The sequence below is a fragment of the Erinaceus europaeus genome, chromosome 3 (assembly GCF_950295315.1).
Source record: "Erinaceus europaeus chromosome 3, mEriEur2.1, whole genome shotgun sequence".
NCBI classification, from domain to species: Eukaryota; Metazoa; Chordata; class Mammalia; order Eulipotyphla; family Erinaceidae; genus Erinaceus; species Erinaceus europaeus.
The window spans coordinates 67036800-67050778 of NC_080164.1; the positions used below are offsets into that span (position 1 = coordinate 67036800).

The following is a 13979-nucleotide window of genomic DNA, read 5'->3' on the forward strand; positions in this document are numbered from 1 at the left end:
AGAGGAAAGCTTCACAAATGGTGGAGCAGGGCTGCTGGTGTCTCTCTGTCTCTCACCCTCTCTAGCTCCCCCTTCCCGTTTGATTTCTGGCTGTCTCTATCCAGTAAATAAAGATAATAATAAAATATGGAGCTGTACCCCTCTTATCCTATGGTTTTGTCAGTGTTTCCTTTTTATAAATAAATAATAATAATAAAAATTAAAAAGAGTGGGGGTCGGGCTGTAGCGCAGCGGGTTAAGCGCACGTGGCGCAAAGCGCAGGGACCGGCGTAAGAATCCCGGTTCGAGCCCCGGCTCCCCACCTTCAGGGGAGTCGCTTCACAGGCGGTGAAGCAGGTCTGCAGGTGTCTATCTTTCTCTCCCCTTCTCTGTCTTCCCCTCCTCTCTCCATTTCTCTCTGTCCTATCCAACAACGAATTGCATCAACAAGGGCAATAATAATAACCACAACGAAGCTACAACAAGGGCAACAAAAGGGGGGAAAAAATGGCCTCCAGGAGCGGTGGATTCATGGTGCAGGCACTGAGCCCAGCAATAACCCTGGAGGGGGGGGGGGAAATTAAAAAGAGTGATCCAGGGGATGGCGCAATGGATGGAGCACTGGACTCTCAAGTATGAAGTCCTGAGTTCAACCCCCGGCAGCACATGTACCGGTGTGGTATCTGGTTCTTTCTCTCTCCTCCTGTCATTCTCATTAATAAATAAAATATTAAAAAAAAAAAAGAAAAACAAAGGCCTAGTATGATGGCATGTTAAATGGCTTATTCTCAAAATCTAAATTTTCCACATTTATATTTGCATTCCTGTTAGTATGCTGCCTCCTTAAATATTGAACTTTTTTTTTCCCATATGCATCTGGCATGCTTCTTTTACTTATTATTATTGGATAGAGATATAGAGGCATGGGGAAATAGAGGGGTCAGGCAGTGATGCTCCTGGTTAAGTGTACGTATTACAGTGCTCAAGGGCTCAGGTTCAAGCCCCTTTTCCCCATCAGTAGTAGGAAAGCTTCTCAAACAGTGAAGCAAGGCTGTAATTATCTCTCTGTCTCTCTTCTCCTCTATCACCCCCTCCCCTCTCAATTTCTCTCTGTCTCTATGCTATAATAAATAAATAGATTAATTTTTTTAGTTTTTTGTTTTTATTTCTTTAAAAAATTTTTATATTTATTTATTTTCCCTTTTGTTACCCTTGTTGTTTTTCATTGTTGTTGTAGTTATTATTGTTGTTGTTATTGATGTCATCATTGTTGGATAGGACAGAGAGAAACGGAAAGAGGAGGGGAAGGCAGAGAGGGGGAGAGAAAGACAGACACCTGCAGACCTGCTTCACCGCCTGTGAAGCGACTCCCCTGCAGGTGGGGAGCCCGGGGCTTTGCACCACATGCACTTAACCTGCTGGGCTACCGCTCAACTCCCAATAAATAGATTTTAAAGGGGAGAGAGAGAGAGAGAGAGAGAGAGGGAGAGGGAGAGGGAGAGGGAGAGGGAGAGGGAGAGGGACATGTCCAGGAAGTGGCACAGTGGGTAAAGTATTGGATTGTCAAGCATGAGGTCCCAAGTTTGATCCCAAGTAGCACTGTACCAGAGTGATATCTGGTTCTCTCTCTCTCTCCTACTATCTTTATCATAAGTGAATAAATAAATAAAATATTGAAACATTAAGAGAAAGATCTGAAGCACTGCTTCGTTGCTTGTGAAGCTTCACCACTTCATCTCCTGCCAGTGGAGACCGGGAGCTTGAACCCAGGTCCTTGAGCATTGCAACATGTGCATTGAACCAGGCACGCCACCATCTGCCCCCCTCTGGTGTGCTTCTAAGCAACTTAAGTCTTCTAATACATTTTTTTTTTTGCCTCCAGGGTTATTGCTGGGGCTCAGTGCCACCACAAATCCACTGCTCCTGGAGTCTATTTTTTCCCTTTTATTGTCCTTGCTTTATCATTGTTGTGGTTATTATTACTGTTTTATTGACGTTGTTATTGTTGGATAGGACAGAGAGAACTGGAGAGAGGAGGGGAAGACAGAGAGGGGGAGAGAAAGATAGACACCTGCAGACCTGCCTCACTGCTTGTGAAGCGACTCCTTGCAGGTGAGCCGCTGCGGGCTTGAACCTGGATGCTTATGCTGGTCTTTGCACTTCGCCCCATGTATGCTTAACCCAATGAATTAGAAGCCCCATCGATCCCCAGCTTCTAATACATTTTAAAAACCTTATATGCTAGTTATTTGAACCAATTTTAGTGATCAAATATTCATTGACTTCTTTAAGTTCTGTCAATTACAATGCTACTCAATGTCATTGAAATGTAAGAATTTGAGAAAATAACATGTGGCTTAATACGCATGATGGCGCCAAGAGCATGATGGAGGTGCTTGCAGTTTCTCTGGAATTACATACAGTGAGGGTTTCTTAAGGAAAGTGACTTCATGTACGCTTTGTTCATAAGAATACAATGTCTAATCACTTTTGACTTTTCCCACTGGTTGAAGTTTTCAAGTAGTTACTGAAGTATGCTATTATTCACTGAGAAACATTGTACAGGCCTTGTATTTATCTCTACCGCCCTCCCCACTTCTCACACTCACCTTGGTGAATAACTTTTGGGTACCCAAATTGGAGTGCTGGGAGTTGGGCGGTAGCGCAGCAGGTTAAGTGCATGTGGCGCAAAGCTTAGGGACAGGTGTAAGGATCCCAGTTCGAGCCCCTGGCTCCTCACCTTCAGGGGAGTCGCTTCACAAGCGGTGAAGCAGATCTGTAGGTGTCTGTCTTTCTCTCCCCTTCTCTGTCTTCCCCTCCTCTCTCCATTTCTCTCTCTCCTATCCAACAACAAGGGCAACAAAAGGGAATAAATAAGCAAATAAATAAATAAATAATTTGAGTGCTGAGGGCATGATTCTTTGAGAAGTGCTATGCTGCACATGAAGAGATAACTCAGAGGGGCCAAGTGGTGTCACACTTGGTTAAGTGCTCATATTACAGTGCCCAAGGACCTGGGTTCAAGCCCCTGGTCCCCACCTGAAGGGGGAAAGCTTCATGAGTGATGAAGGTATATTTCTTTATCTCCCCTTCCCTTCTCAATTTTGTCTCTGTCCAATAAATAAATAAGTATTAAAGAAAAAAGAGAATAGATTATTTGGTTTTACTAAATCTAAAATAACCTTTTTGGAAAAAAAATCATCAGTGCTTGATTGTAAACATAATCAATAATGTTCTGGTTGACTTAGGAATGTACAGAGGGCAGCTGTATATGCAGTCATCTGTCAGAATTTCAGAAAAGTTTCCTACAAGTCCCAAGGCCTTGGAATCTGTTAATAGTGAAAATGCAATTATTCCTTTGCCAACAATCAAATGGAAACCCTTAATTCGTAAGTGAATTGTAAATGTTTATAAATATTATTAAGTGGTTCAGGGGCCTAGTTTTCAATATCTGAAAGATCAAAGCTACTATATATTGTATTTTCTGCTAAAGTAGAAAGTTATTTAAGAGGCTAATGACTTTTAATGATCATTTAGAACATGATTTCATTGAAGTACTAGTTGATTCAAAAGAAATAATGTTGATAAATATTTCTCTATACATTTAAGAAAAATGTAACCATTCATTCACCGTGTATAACTACTATTTAGCTCTTAACATACTTATATTAAGAATATTTGTAGAAAAAATTTGTGGAAAATATACTCATTATATCATTCTTTGAGCTGCTTGCATTGAGTTCAAATACTACTTCACCTAGTAGCTATTTTGCATACTTGGTATATGATTTTTATCACAAATTATATTTTAATTACTTGCTTAGATAACTCATTTTCTCTACAAGACTTGCTTTTCAAAAGAAAGGACCACGAACAATTTGTTTAACTTACATAGCTGAACTGAACTGTGGTTGAACTATCTGTTTTTTGAATGTATGAATGAAGCACATATGCTTTCATTAAGGATGTAACAGTTAAGATTTCACCCTTTTCTTTTAGATTCTCCTTCCAGAACTCCTGTGTTGGTAGGGTCTGATGAATTTGACAAATGTCTTAGTAATGATAAGTTTTCTCATGAAGAGTACAGTAATGGTGCACTTTCAATCCTGCAGTACCCATATGGTAAGTATGATTACTCTTGGGTTGAAAATGCTGAGTTTTAATAATATATATTTAAACTTATTAATTAAATGTTATATATATATATATATATATATATATATATATGATAAATTATCTTGGGAAGCAATATGGTAGTCAAAGGTATAACACCCAAAGTCAAACTGAACCCACAAGCAGAGTTCACATTCCAGTTTGTTTAGGTAGTTTGGACATTATCTACAGCCCTGTCTCAGTACTTGCATCCAGAAAACAAGGATAGTAACTTAGTATCTGTTGGACCATTATGGAATCTAAATAAGGTAATGTACATAGAGTCTTAAACACTGTGTCTGCTGCTGGTAACTATTAAGTAAACTTTAGTTCTTTTTTTTTTTTTTATTTCTTTATTGGGGAATTAATGTTTTACATTCAACAGTAAGTACAATAGTTTGTACATGCGTAACATTCCCCAGTTTCTCATATAACAATACAACCCCCACTAGGTCCTCTAAATCCTTATTGGACCTGTATTCTTTTACTTTGGTGCGATACAGTTCTTGTAATTAATACTCTTAATTATCAGCATATTAATTAATACTCAGCATATTAATTTATCAGCATATTAATTAATTTATCAGCATATTATTAATTTATCAGCATAATAATATACTGATAAATTAATTAATAATAATTTATCAGCATATTATTATTAATTAGTGTATCAGCATATTATTAATTTATCAGCATATTAATTAATACTCTTAATTATCAGCATATTTGATACAATCTATATATCAAGCTATATAGATATCCCTTAGAGCTATATGAAAATGTGATAAAACGAGGTTATTTACATTTTGTCCTCAGTCAAGAATAGACGAAACTTGGCATCAAACATACTTATGTATATTTAAAACTGGGCTAGATTCTGATTTGAAAGTGTTTTCAACAATAGGGAAAAAACAAAAAACCCTCAAATAGACAAAACCATATACTCCGCATCATTTATCCTAGTTGCTAGAGCCGGGAAGTTATTTAAGAATTCAAATAGGGAGTCGGGTGGTAGCGCTGCGGGTTAAGCGGACGTGGCGCAAAGCAAGGACCGGCGGAAGGATTCCGGTTTGAGCCCCCAGCTCCCCACCTGCAAGGTAGTCGATTCATTAGTGATGAAGCAGGTCTGCAGGTATCTTTCTCTCCCCCTCTCTGTATTCCCCTCCTCTCTCTATTTCTTTCTGTCCTATCCAACAACAATGACATCAATAATAACTACAACAATAAAACAACAAGGGCAACAAAAGGGGATACATATTTTTTAAAAAAAATAATTCAAATAGATGAAAGCAGAGGGCTTTGAACGAGAAAACAATCTTTTATCTGATAGTTATCAAAATACAGGGTAAGACAGAATTGTGTGATCTGCTCACATGATACAGAATATATGACAAAGAGGAGAGACTTTGTACATGTGAGGCCATGGTTTGATCTCAGCAATACAATAACTGAACAGTATACTGGTCTTTCTGTCTCATAATATATATGTGTGTATGTGTGTGTGTGTGTGTGTGTGTGTGTGTGTGTGTGTATATGTACATTTTAAAGGTTACTTTTTAGGACAAATTCATTGTGGCAACCTGAAACGAAACAAAGACCATAATGGACATATTTTCTTTCCAGCTTGTGAAGAATGATTAATATTAAAATCTGAAATTTAAAAAATACTAAGATTAATTTATTTATTAATTACTCAGAGTATCAGAATGAATCAGAGCATCATTATGGCACAGGTAATGCTGGGGATTGAACTCACTACCTCATTCTTGAGAGTCTAACACTTTAGTCACCGAGTTACCTAAAATTAAGAAGAACTTTTTTTTTTTCCTAGATAGGACAGTCAGAGAGTAAAAGATACTATAGCACCAGTGGAACTTGGTAAAGTACTACCCAAGTGAGTTATTTTAATGGCTCAAATTTGAAATTTTATTGATATAAAATTCAAGGGAAGTTTAAAATCTCTGAAGGAGCTTAGGCAGTGTCCAATTCTTTCCAGAATTTATTAACAAGAAAGAAAAAAAACATTGTATTGGCTTATTTAAAAAAAACACGCGGATGTTTGTTTTTGCAGACAATGGTTACTACCTGCCCTACTACAAGAGGGAGAGGAGTAAACGGAGCACCCAGATCACAGTCCGGTTTCTTGACAACCACAATTACAAGAACATCCGCAAGAAAGACCCTGTCCTTCTCTTACACTGGTGGAAAGAAATTGTTGGAACTATCCTGTTTTGTATCATAGCAACAACTTTTATTGTGCGCAGACTTTTCCATCCTCATCATCACAGAGTAAGACATTGTTTTGAATCTAGTTTATTTCAGTGTTGAGAGTATAGAAAATGTATTATGAGAGTTGGGCTACGGTAGCGGAGTGGGTTAAGCGCATGTGGTGCAAAGCGCAACCAAATCCCGGTTCCAGCTCCTGGCTCCCCACCTGCAGGGGAGTCGCTTCACAAGCGGTGAAGCAGGTCTGCAGGTACCTATCTTTCTCTCTTCCTCTCTGTCTTCCCCTCCTTTCTCCATTTCTCTCTGTCCTATCCAACAACAACGACATCAGTAACAACAGCAATAATAACTACAACAATAAAACAAGGGCAACAAAAGGGAATAAATAAATAAATATTTTTTTAAAAATGTATTATGTGTGTGTGGTGGGGAGCTATATGGCACAGTTGCTTAAGTTTTATGATGAAATCTTGGTTGCCTGTACATTGATTTCCATGTCTTTACTTCTATTCCCTTTTCACCCCGTTGCAGTCTGGATTCCACCCTGACTCTTTAGTTTCCTTTATCAAAGAAAATGCTATTTTATACATTCTTATAATGCTTATATTTTCTCAATATTGTTTATTTTTCAATGTTACTTTTAGTCTAAGATTGTTAGCTTTGTATAAGTAGTGACTTTTTTTCTTCCTCATTTTATCAGCAAAGAAAGGAATCTGAAACCCAGTGTCAAACTGAAAATAAGTATGATTCTATAAATGGAGAGGCTAATGACAGTAGCTGGAATGACATTAAAAATTCTGGATATGTATCACGGTGAGTCTGTGTTGTAGTTTCTGGTGGCAAAACTGAATCAAAGAAACAGCAGGGGCTGGGAGAGAGCTCACACTTTACCACACATCTGCAAGGACCTGGGATTGAGGCCTTTGCCTAATATGGGAGCACTTGTTTGGGGGAAGCTTCATAAGCTATTTCTTTCTCCCTCTTTGTCTTGTACCCTCTATCAAAACAAAACAAAACAAAACAAGGAGAGACCAACAGGAGCAGAGCAGAGGATCCTGCAGGCATGCAGCTGGATAGCCCTGGGGGATGGAGTGGTAGTGGTATATAGCCTCTAAAATAAGATCTTGCTTACTTTTTTAAAAATTGATTTATGGCTTGGGGAGATAGGATAATGACTGGAAATGAACAAAAAACCCAGAAAAACCCTTTCATGCACAAAAAGTTCCAGATTCAGTCCTTAGCACTAAGCACTACCATATGTCAAAGCTTAGCAGTGCTCTGGTTGAAAAAAAAAAAATTTTTTTTTTAGTGTGTAAATATCTATGTAAATAAAACAAACTTAAGCCTCAGTTTAAATTTTCTTAAAGGGATGTGTTACTAAAATGGATAGAAATTGGGTGATATTTAGAATTTTTGTCACCAAATTATTTTTATTAATTTAATTAAATTTTACCAGAGCACTGCACAGCTCTGGCTTATGGTGATGCAGGGAGATTGCACCTGGGACTTTGGAGCCTCAGGTTTGAGAGTCTGTTTGTATAACCATTATGCTATCTATTCCCATGCCCAGTCACCAAGTTCTTATTCAAATGACTTGATTATTGAGAATCTACCACGAAATTTAGCATTAGCAATACTAAATAATAATGAGTGTGTTACCAGAATGTGATAGGAAGGTTTAGATATCACGTAATCATTAATTATGCATTTCTTCTTTATTCTGTCTAGAATAAGAAGTAAAAAAAGTGTGGCAAAGAGATGGCTTTTGATATTTTTAATTTTTTAAAATATTTATTTATTTTCCCTTTTGTTGCCCTTGTTTTTTATTGTTGTAGTTGTTATTGTTGTTACTGTTGTCATCATTGTTGGATAGGACAGAGAGAAATGGAGAGAGGAGGGGAAGATGATAGACACCTGCAGACCTGCTTCGCTGCCTGTGAAGCGACTCCCCTGCAGGTGGGGAGCCAAGGGCTCGAACCTGGATCCTTACGCCAGTCCTTGTGCCACCTGCACTTAACCTGCTGTGCCTGACTCCTGCAAGGAGATGTTTTAAGGCAGAAGACGGAGATGGGTTACCTAAAATAATAATAACAATAATAAGTAATTCAAATGATTTTGAAGTAAAATGGAAGTAGAGAATTTTTAGCAGTTTGTCAGGTATACAGGTTGATGCTTTGTGGCACAGGAAGTAGTGCTTTGATTTATATTTCACATTTCCCAGCTTTTTGCTTCATTTTTTTTGCTTCTGTTATCATACTCGGCATTTAGTTGATAGGGAGACAAAGAAAAGCTATTGGACCATAATGTTTAATATCTAGGGTAAAGATTTTATGACAAAAGATTTTTAAAAATCACAGCTAAAATATAGGTGTTTGTTTTCTTAAATCTGTGTACTTAATTGTTCTAAGTTCATAGTTTACTATCAAAAATGGAGAATTTTATATAGGTAAATTGTCTTAGCTACAAATTTCGTTTGCCAAGTGGAATTCACAAGGTGGAAACAGATGATGATAGAGCTACTGATTAGTATATTAGAGGTTGTAGCCACCTCAGCTGACAGGGAGAAAATGAGGGCCTGAACATTATTGGAGTAGAACTCATTCTATATTCCATTCATTCACATCTGCTCTGCGTGACAGCATGCAGGACACAATTTTTATTTCTTTTTTAAATATTTATTTATTTATTTATTCATTCATTCCCTGTTGTTGCCCTTGTTGTTTTATTGTTGTGGTTATTATTGTCGTTGTTGGATAGGACAGAGAGAAATGGAAAGAGGAGGGGAAGACAGAGAAGGGAGAGAGAAAGACACCTGCAGACCTGCCTCACCGATTGTGAAGCAACTCCCCTGCAGGTGGGGAGCCAAGGACTTTAACCGGGATCCTTTGATGGTCCTTGCACTTTGCGCCAATGATTTTTATTTCTTTAGGAGAAATGAAAAGACTGGACCTACTTTGGAGGAACTTAAAGTCTTTGAGGTTGTTAATACAGAGTAAAACAGAAACATCTATGAAAAAGACCAGGAGCTAAGTCATTCAGTCTGGTTGTGATGATTCAAAACTTCATGTATAAGATCACATTTTAATTGAATTTTAAAGAATGAATTAAGACTTAGCTACAGGTCTAGCATATCTAAGGTAGGAGAAGTGAGATGGTAAGTAAGGTTTTTGTGGAGAGAACTGAAAAAAAAGTACTCTGATGTCAAATTCAACTTACTTTCCTTTTACCTTTTTTCAACATGAAGATTATAGCTGCTTGCTCTTAAGACAGAGGAATTTTCCAACAATAGCAATATTTATTGGATGGCTACTGTGTTATGAGCATTACAAGAACAGAGCTCTGAAGTCAGTCATGAATTCAAATCCCAGTGTTGTTATCTATCAACTGTGACTTTAGGCAGATGGCACTTGTATCTATAATTATGTGATTTTTCAGAAGACATAGCGGTTTTCATTCATGTGTTTTTCTTAATACAGCAGGTGACTCAATAGGCTGACTAGGGGTAGGACATGCATTTCAAGGGTTTTTGCAGTTGGAAAGATAAATTTGTATTGAAGTACTGTGAGTAGTTATTTTTAGGGATACAGAATATTACTCCTCATTCTTTGTGAAAGTAATTGGTCCACGGAGGGTTGGGACTATTTCTTCTCTTTCACTCCATGTTCTGAGCAGCTGAGCCAACTACTTAATTGATAGGCGTGCAAATCGTAGAGTAATAAACTTGTCCTTATTAGGGACACCAGCGATCGGCTAATTCACCCCCGATATAGCTGGAAAACAACTTTCACAACAGGCACAGATTCTTTTACTAGTTTTTATGTCGTTCAACAGATATTTACTAGATTTCCTGTTTACTGGGCAAGCCCATGCTCTGAAAATAGAAATAGAAACAAAAATGATGTCCTATATTTAAGCTGCATATAAAAGTCTGCACAATATTAAGTTTAAATAGTTCAAAATACTACATGTAAAGTTCTATGAGAACATCGCGAGAGCCTGGTGTTAGCACACTGGGTTAAGTATACATAGTGCTAAGCACAGGGACTGGCTCAAAGTTCCTGGTTCGAGACCCTGGCCTGCAGGGGGTCTCTCTTCACAAGTGGTGAAGCACGTCTGTAGGTGTCTTTCTTCCTCCCCCTCTCTCTCCCTCCCTCTCTCTCCCCTCTCTGTTTTCCCCTCCTCAATTTTTCTTAGTCTTATCTAACAACAACATCAACAATAACAACAACAATGGAGAAACGATGGCTGCCAGGGCCAGGAGCAGTGGATTTGTAGTGCAGGCACCGAGCCCCAGCCATAACCCTGGACACAAACAAACAAGCAAACCAACAACAACAAAACATTGCTATAGGGGTCTGGAAAGAGTGCAAAGTTTTAGGATGTCCCATAGAGCAAGTAACATCAACAGTAAAACCCCAAAGTTGTGAGAAATCTGGTCCAAGTTGGCTGGAATAGTATGTGAGTTAAGCTTTGATCTCAGTACCTTCAGTAATGAGCAAACTGACTTGTGAGCCAACCCAGTTTGCTTCAGACATCTTTAGTTCCTAGAAAGAGTTCTGGCTAAAAAGTAACTGAAATGTAAATAGTATTCATTGAAATTATTTTCTGGGGCCAGGGAGGTGACTGAACAGAGCATCTGAGACAGTACCTGGGCCTCCAAACCCAGAGCATGAGGCCCTGGTTTTAAATCCCTGGCATCATATGAACACAAAGAAGACAAAAACAAACAGAACATCATGAATGGCAGAACAGTGCTTTGGGGTCTTTCTGTCATAAAATTAAATTAATGAATACATTTTAAAATAATTTTCTATTTTTAATTATTTATTTAATAGGACAGAGAGAAATTGAGAAGGAAAAGGAGATAAGGAAAGAGAAAGAGAGATACCTGCAACTCTGCTTCATGGCTTATGAAAGTTCCCTCTTGCAGTTGGCAGCTTGGGGTTTGAACATGTGTCCTTGCTCATTGTAATGTGTGTGCTCAACCCACTGACCTGTCCCATGAACACCTTTTCTGATTGAATATAGAGTGCCACAGGACAGGCATAAAAGATTAGAGAATTATGGGTAGGATATTTGGCAGCTGATGGAAAGTATTGACTAGATAAATTGGCAGCACAGTTGTAAGAACTAGTGGTTCCCAATTAAGCAGAAGCTTTTTTTTTTTTTTAGAAGTTAGTGATTTTTTAAATTGAGATCTGTAAAGTACATATCACACTTACATACTTTACAGAAAGTACCTCTTAGTTTGTCTCAATGAAAGATTTTTTTTTCCTTCAAATTCTTTTTTTCCCCTTTACTGGGGGTAGCAGAAGCTTTTGTAAAATTTAAATATTTCATTTATTTATTTGATAGAGACAGAGAGAAATTGAGAGGGGAGGGGAAGGCAAAAAGGGGGAGAGAAAGGGAGAGACACCGGTAGCACTGCTTCACTGTTTACAAAGCTTTCCCCTGGCAGGTAGAAGAAACTGGGGACTTGACCTCAGCCCCTTGCACATTGTAACATGTGTGCTCAATCAGGTTCCTCACCACCCAGCCCCAGGAGAAGCTTTTTTTACTTTGTAGGAACTTATTGGGGAGAATTGTAGAATATGTTTGCTTTATTTATACCAACAGGAAAACAAAGAATGCTATTAGTAGAGTGAGTGAAAGCTATACACTTAAAAAAAAAAAAAAAGATTAAGGTGGCTGGCACTGATTACTATACCTTGCTTCAAATTTTTATATTATTTGTAAAGATTAACATATGCCCTTACCCCCTCCACCCCCTTTTCCCCCCAAAAGATATTTAACAGATTTTGAACCGGTCCAGTGCATGGGTCGTGGTGGATTTGGAGTTGTCTTTGAAGCTAGAAACAAAGTAGATGACTGCAATTATGCCATCAAGAGAATTCGTCTCCCCAACAGGTAATGAATGAATGGATGGTACTTTCAGTAAACTTGAAATTGGCACTATGCTATCTAATTTCACAGCCAATATTTCCTCCTTACTATGCTTCATAGAGACTATAGAAAACAGTTTCTCACCTTTTAAATCTTACATTTTAAATGCTACTAGGTAACTAGCTTTTTAAAAGGCGTATCTCTTTTGATTGCTTAGTATATAATATACTTAAAAGTATATTTCAAGTCTGCTTTTCAAAATCTGTCCCTTTTTAAAAATTCTTAGCAACTCAGGTCTTCTCCATAGTGAACCATAACATTAGACTTCAATAAATATTGTCGATTGGGTGGCGATAGATAGCATAATGGTTATGCAAACAAACTGTTATGCCTAAGACTCCAAAGTCCCAGGTTCAGTCCCCCGCACCACCATAAGCCAGAGCTGACCAGTGCTCTGGTTAAAAAATAAAATAATAGGTCGTCGGGATAGCGCAATGGGTTAAGCGCACGTGGCACAAAGCGCGAGGGCCGCCATAAGTATCCCGGTTCACCCCCCCACCCCCGCTCCCCACCTGCAGGGGAGTCGCTTCACAGGCAGTGAGGCAGGTCTGCAGGTGTCTATCTTTCTCTCCACCTGTCTGTCTTCTCCTCCTCTCCCCATTTCTCTCTGTCCTATCCAACAACAAACGGCATCTACAATAACAATAATAATAACCACAATGAGGCTACAACAACAAGGGCAACAAAAAAAAAGGGAAAAAATGGCCTCCAGGAGCAGTGGATTCATGGTGCAGGCACTGAGTGAGCCCCAGCAATAACCCTGGAAGCAAAAATAAAATAAAATAAAGTAAAATATATTGTCAATTAAAAAGTCTTTATTATTGTGAAAAATAAGGAAAAGCATTAAAAATTGTTTTTTCTTCTTTATCCCACAGTGGCTGTACTGTTCACATTATAGAGTATCTACTCGTGCTATTTTTTCTAGTCACAAATTTATTTCATTGGCAGCATAGTTTCAATACAGTACAATTTAACCTGTTGCATCCCTTTTTTTGTATTCCTATGAGCACAATTTATCACTTAAGACAATGTGATGTTTAAGATAACAGGTTTAGGGAGTCGGGCTGTAGCATAGCAGGTTAAGCGCATGTGGCGCAAAGCACAAGGACTGGCATAAGGATCCCGGTTCAAGCCCCGGCTCCCCACCTGCAGGGGAGTCACTTCACAGGCGGTGAAGCAGGTCTGCAGGTGTCTATCTTTCTCTCCTCCTCTCTGTCTTCCCCTCCTCTCTCCATTTCTCTCTGTCCTATCCAACAACAATGACAACAACAATAATAACTACAACAATAAAACAACAAGGGCAACAAAAGGGAATAAATAAAATTAAAAAAAGATAGCAGGTTTAAATAAAGAAGAAAGAGAAAGATAGAAAGGAAGGAAGAAAGAGAGAAAGATGATAGCTTTTCAGTAATACTGTCTTCTCTGTCTAACAGAAAGCTTGTTTGGATTCCAACTATTCAGTAATTGCCTTAGTGTTCTTGTAAAAGGTAGTTAAATATTCTGTCTAACAGAGAGGCACACAGGCCTGGGCTTGAATACTGCTGAACTAGTTCCTTTCTTTGGTATACCATCTTTGAGGCTATATATATATATTTTTTTATTTATTTTATTATTTTTTTTTTACCAAGCAAGCAGACTGTACGGCTTTTGAGAACTCTGGTGGTTATCGTTGGCAGGTG

The 13979-nt window shown here is 38.3% G+C and overlaps 1 protein-coding gene across 2 annotated transcripts in view; it reads left to right on the top strand.

Moving 5' to 3' along the window:
- EIF2AK3 (eukaryotic translation initiation factor 2 alpha kinase 3) overlaps positions 1-13979 on the top strand; it is a 93176-nt gene that overhangs the window by 58597 nt on the left and 20600 nt on the right. For both annotated transcript variants that reach the window (XM_060187359.1, XM_060187360.1), the window contains exons 7-11: positions 3228-3368; positions 3979-4101; positions 6203-6420; positions 7058-7170; positions 12142-12264. In XM_060187359.1, the coding sequence (XP_060043342.1) occupies positions 3228-3368; positions 3979-4101; positions 6203-6420; positions 7058-7170; positions 12142-12264 (718 nt within the window). The remainder of the gene's footprint in view (positions 1-3227; positions 3369-3978; positions 4102-6202; positions 6421-7057; positions 7171-12141; positions 12265-13979) is intronic.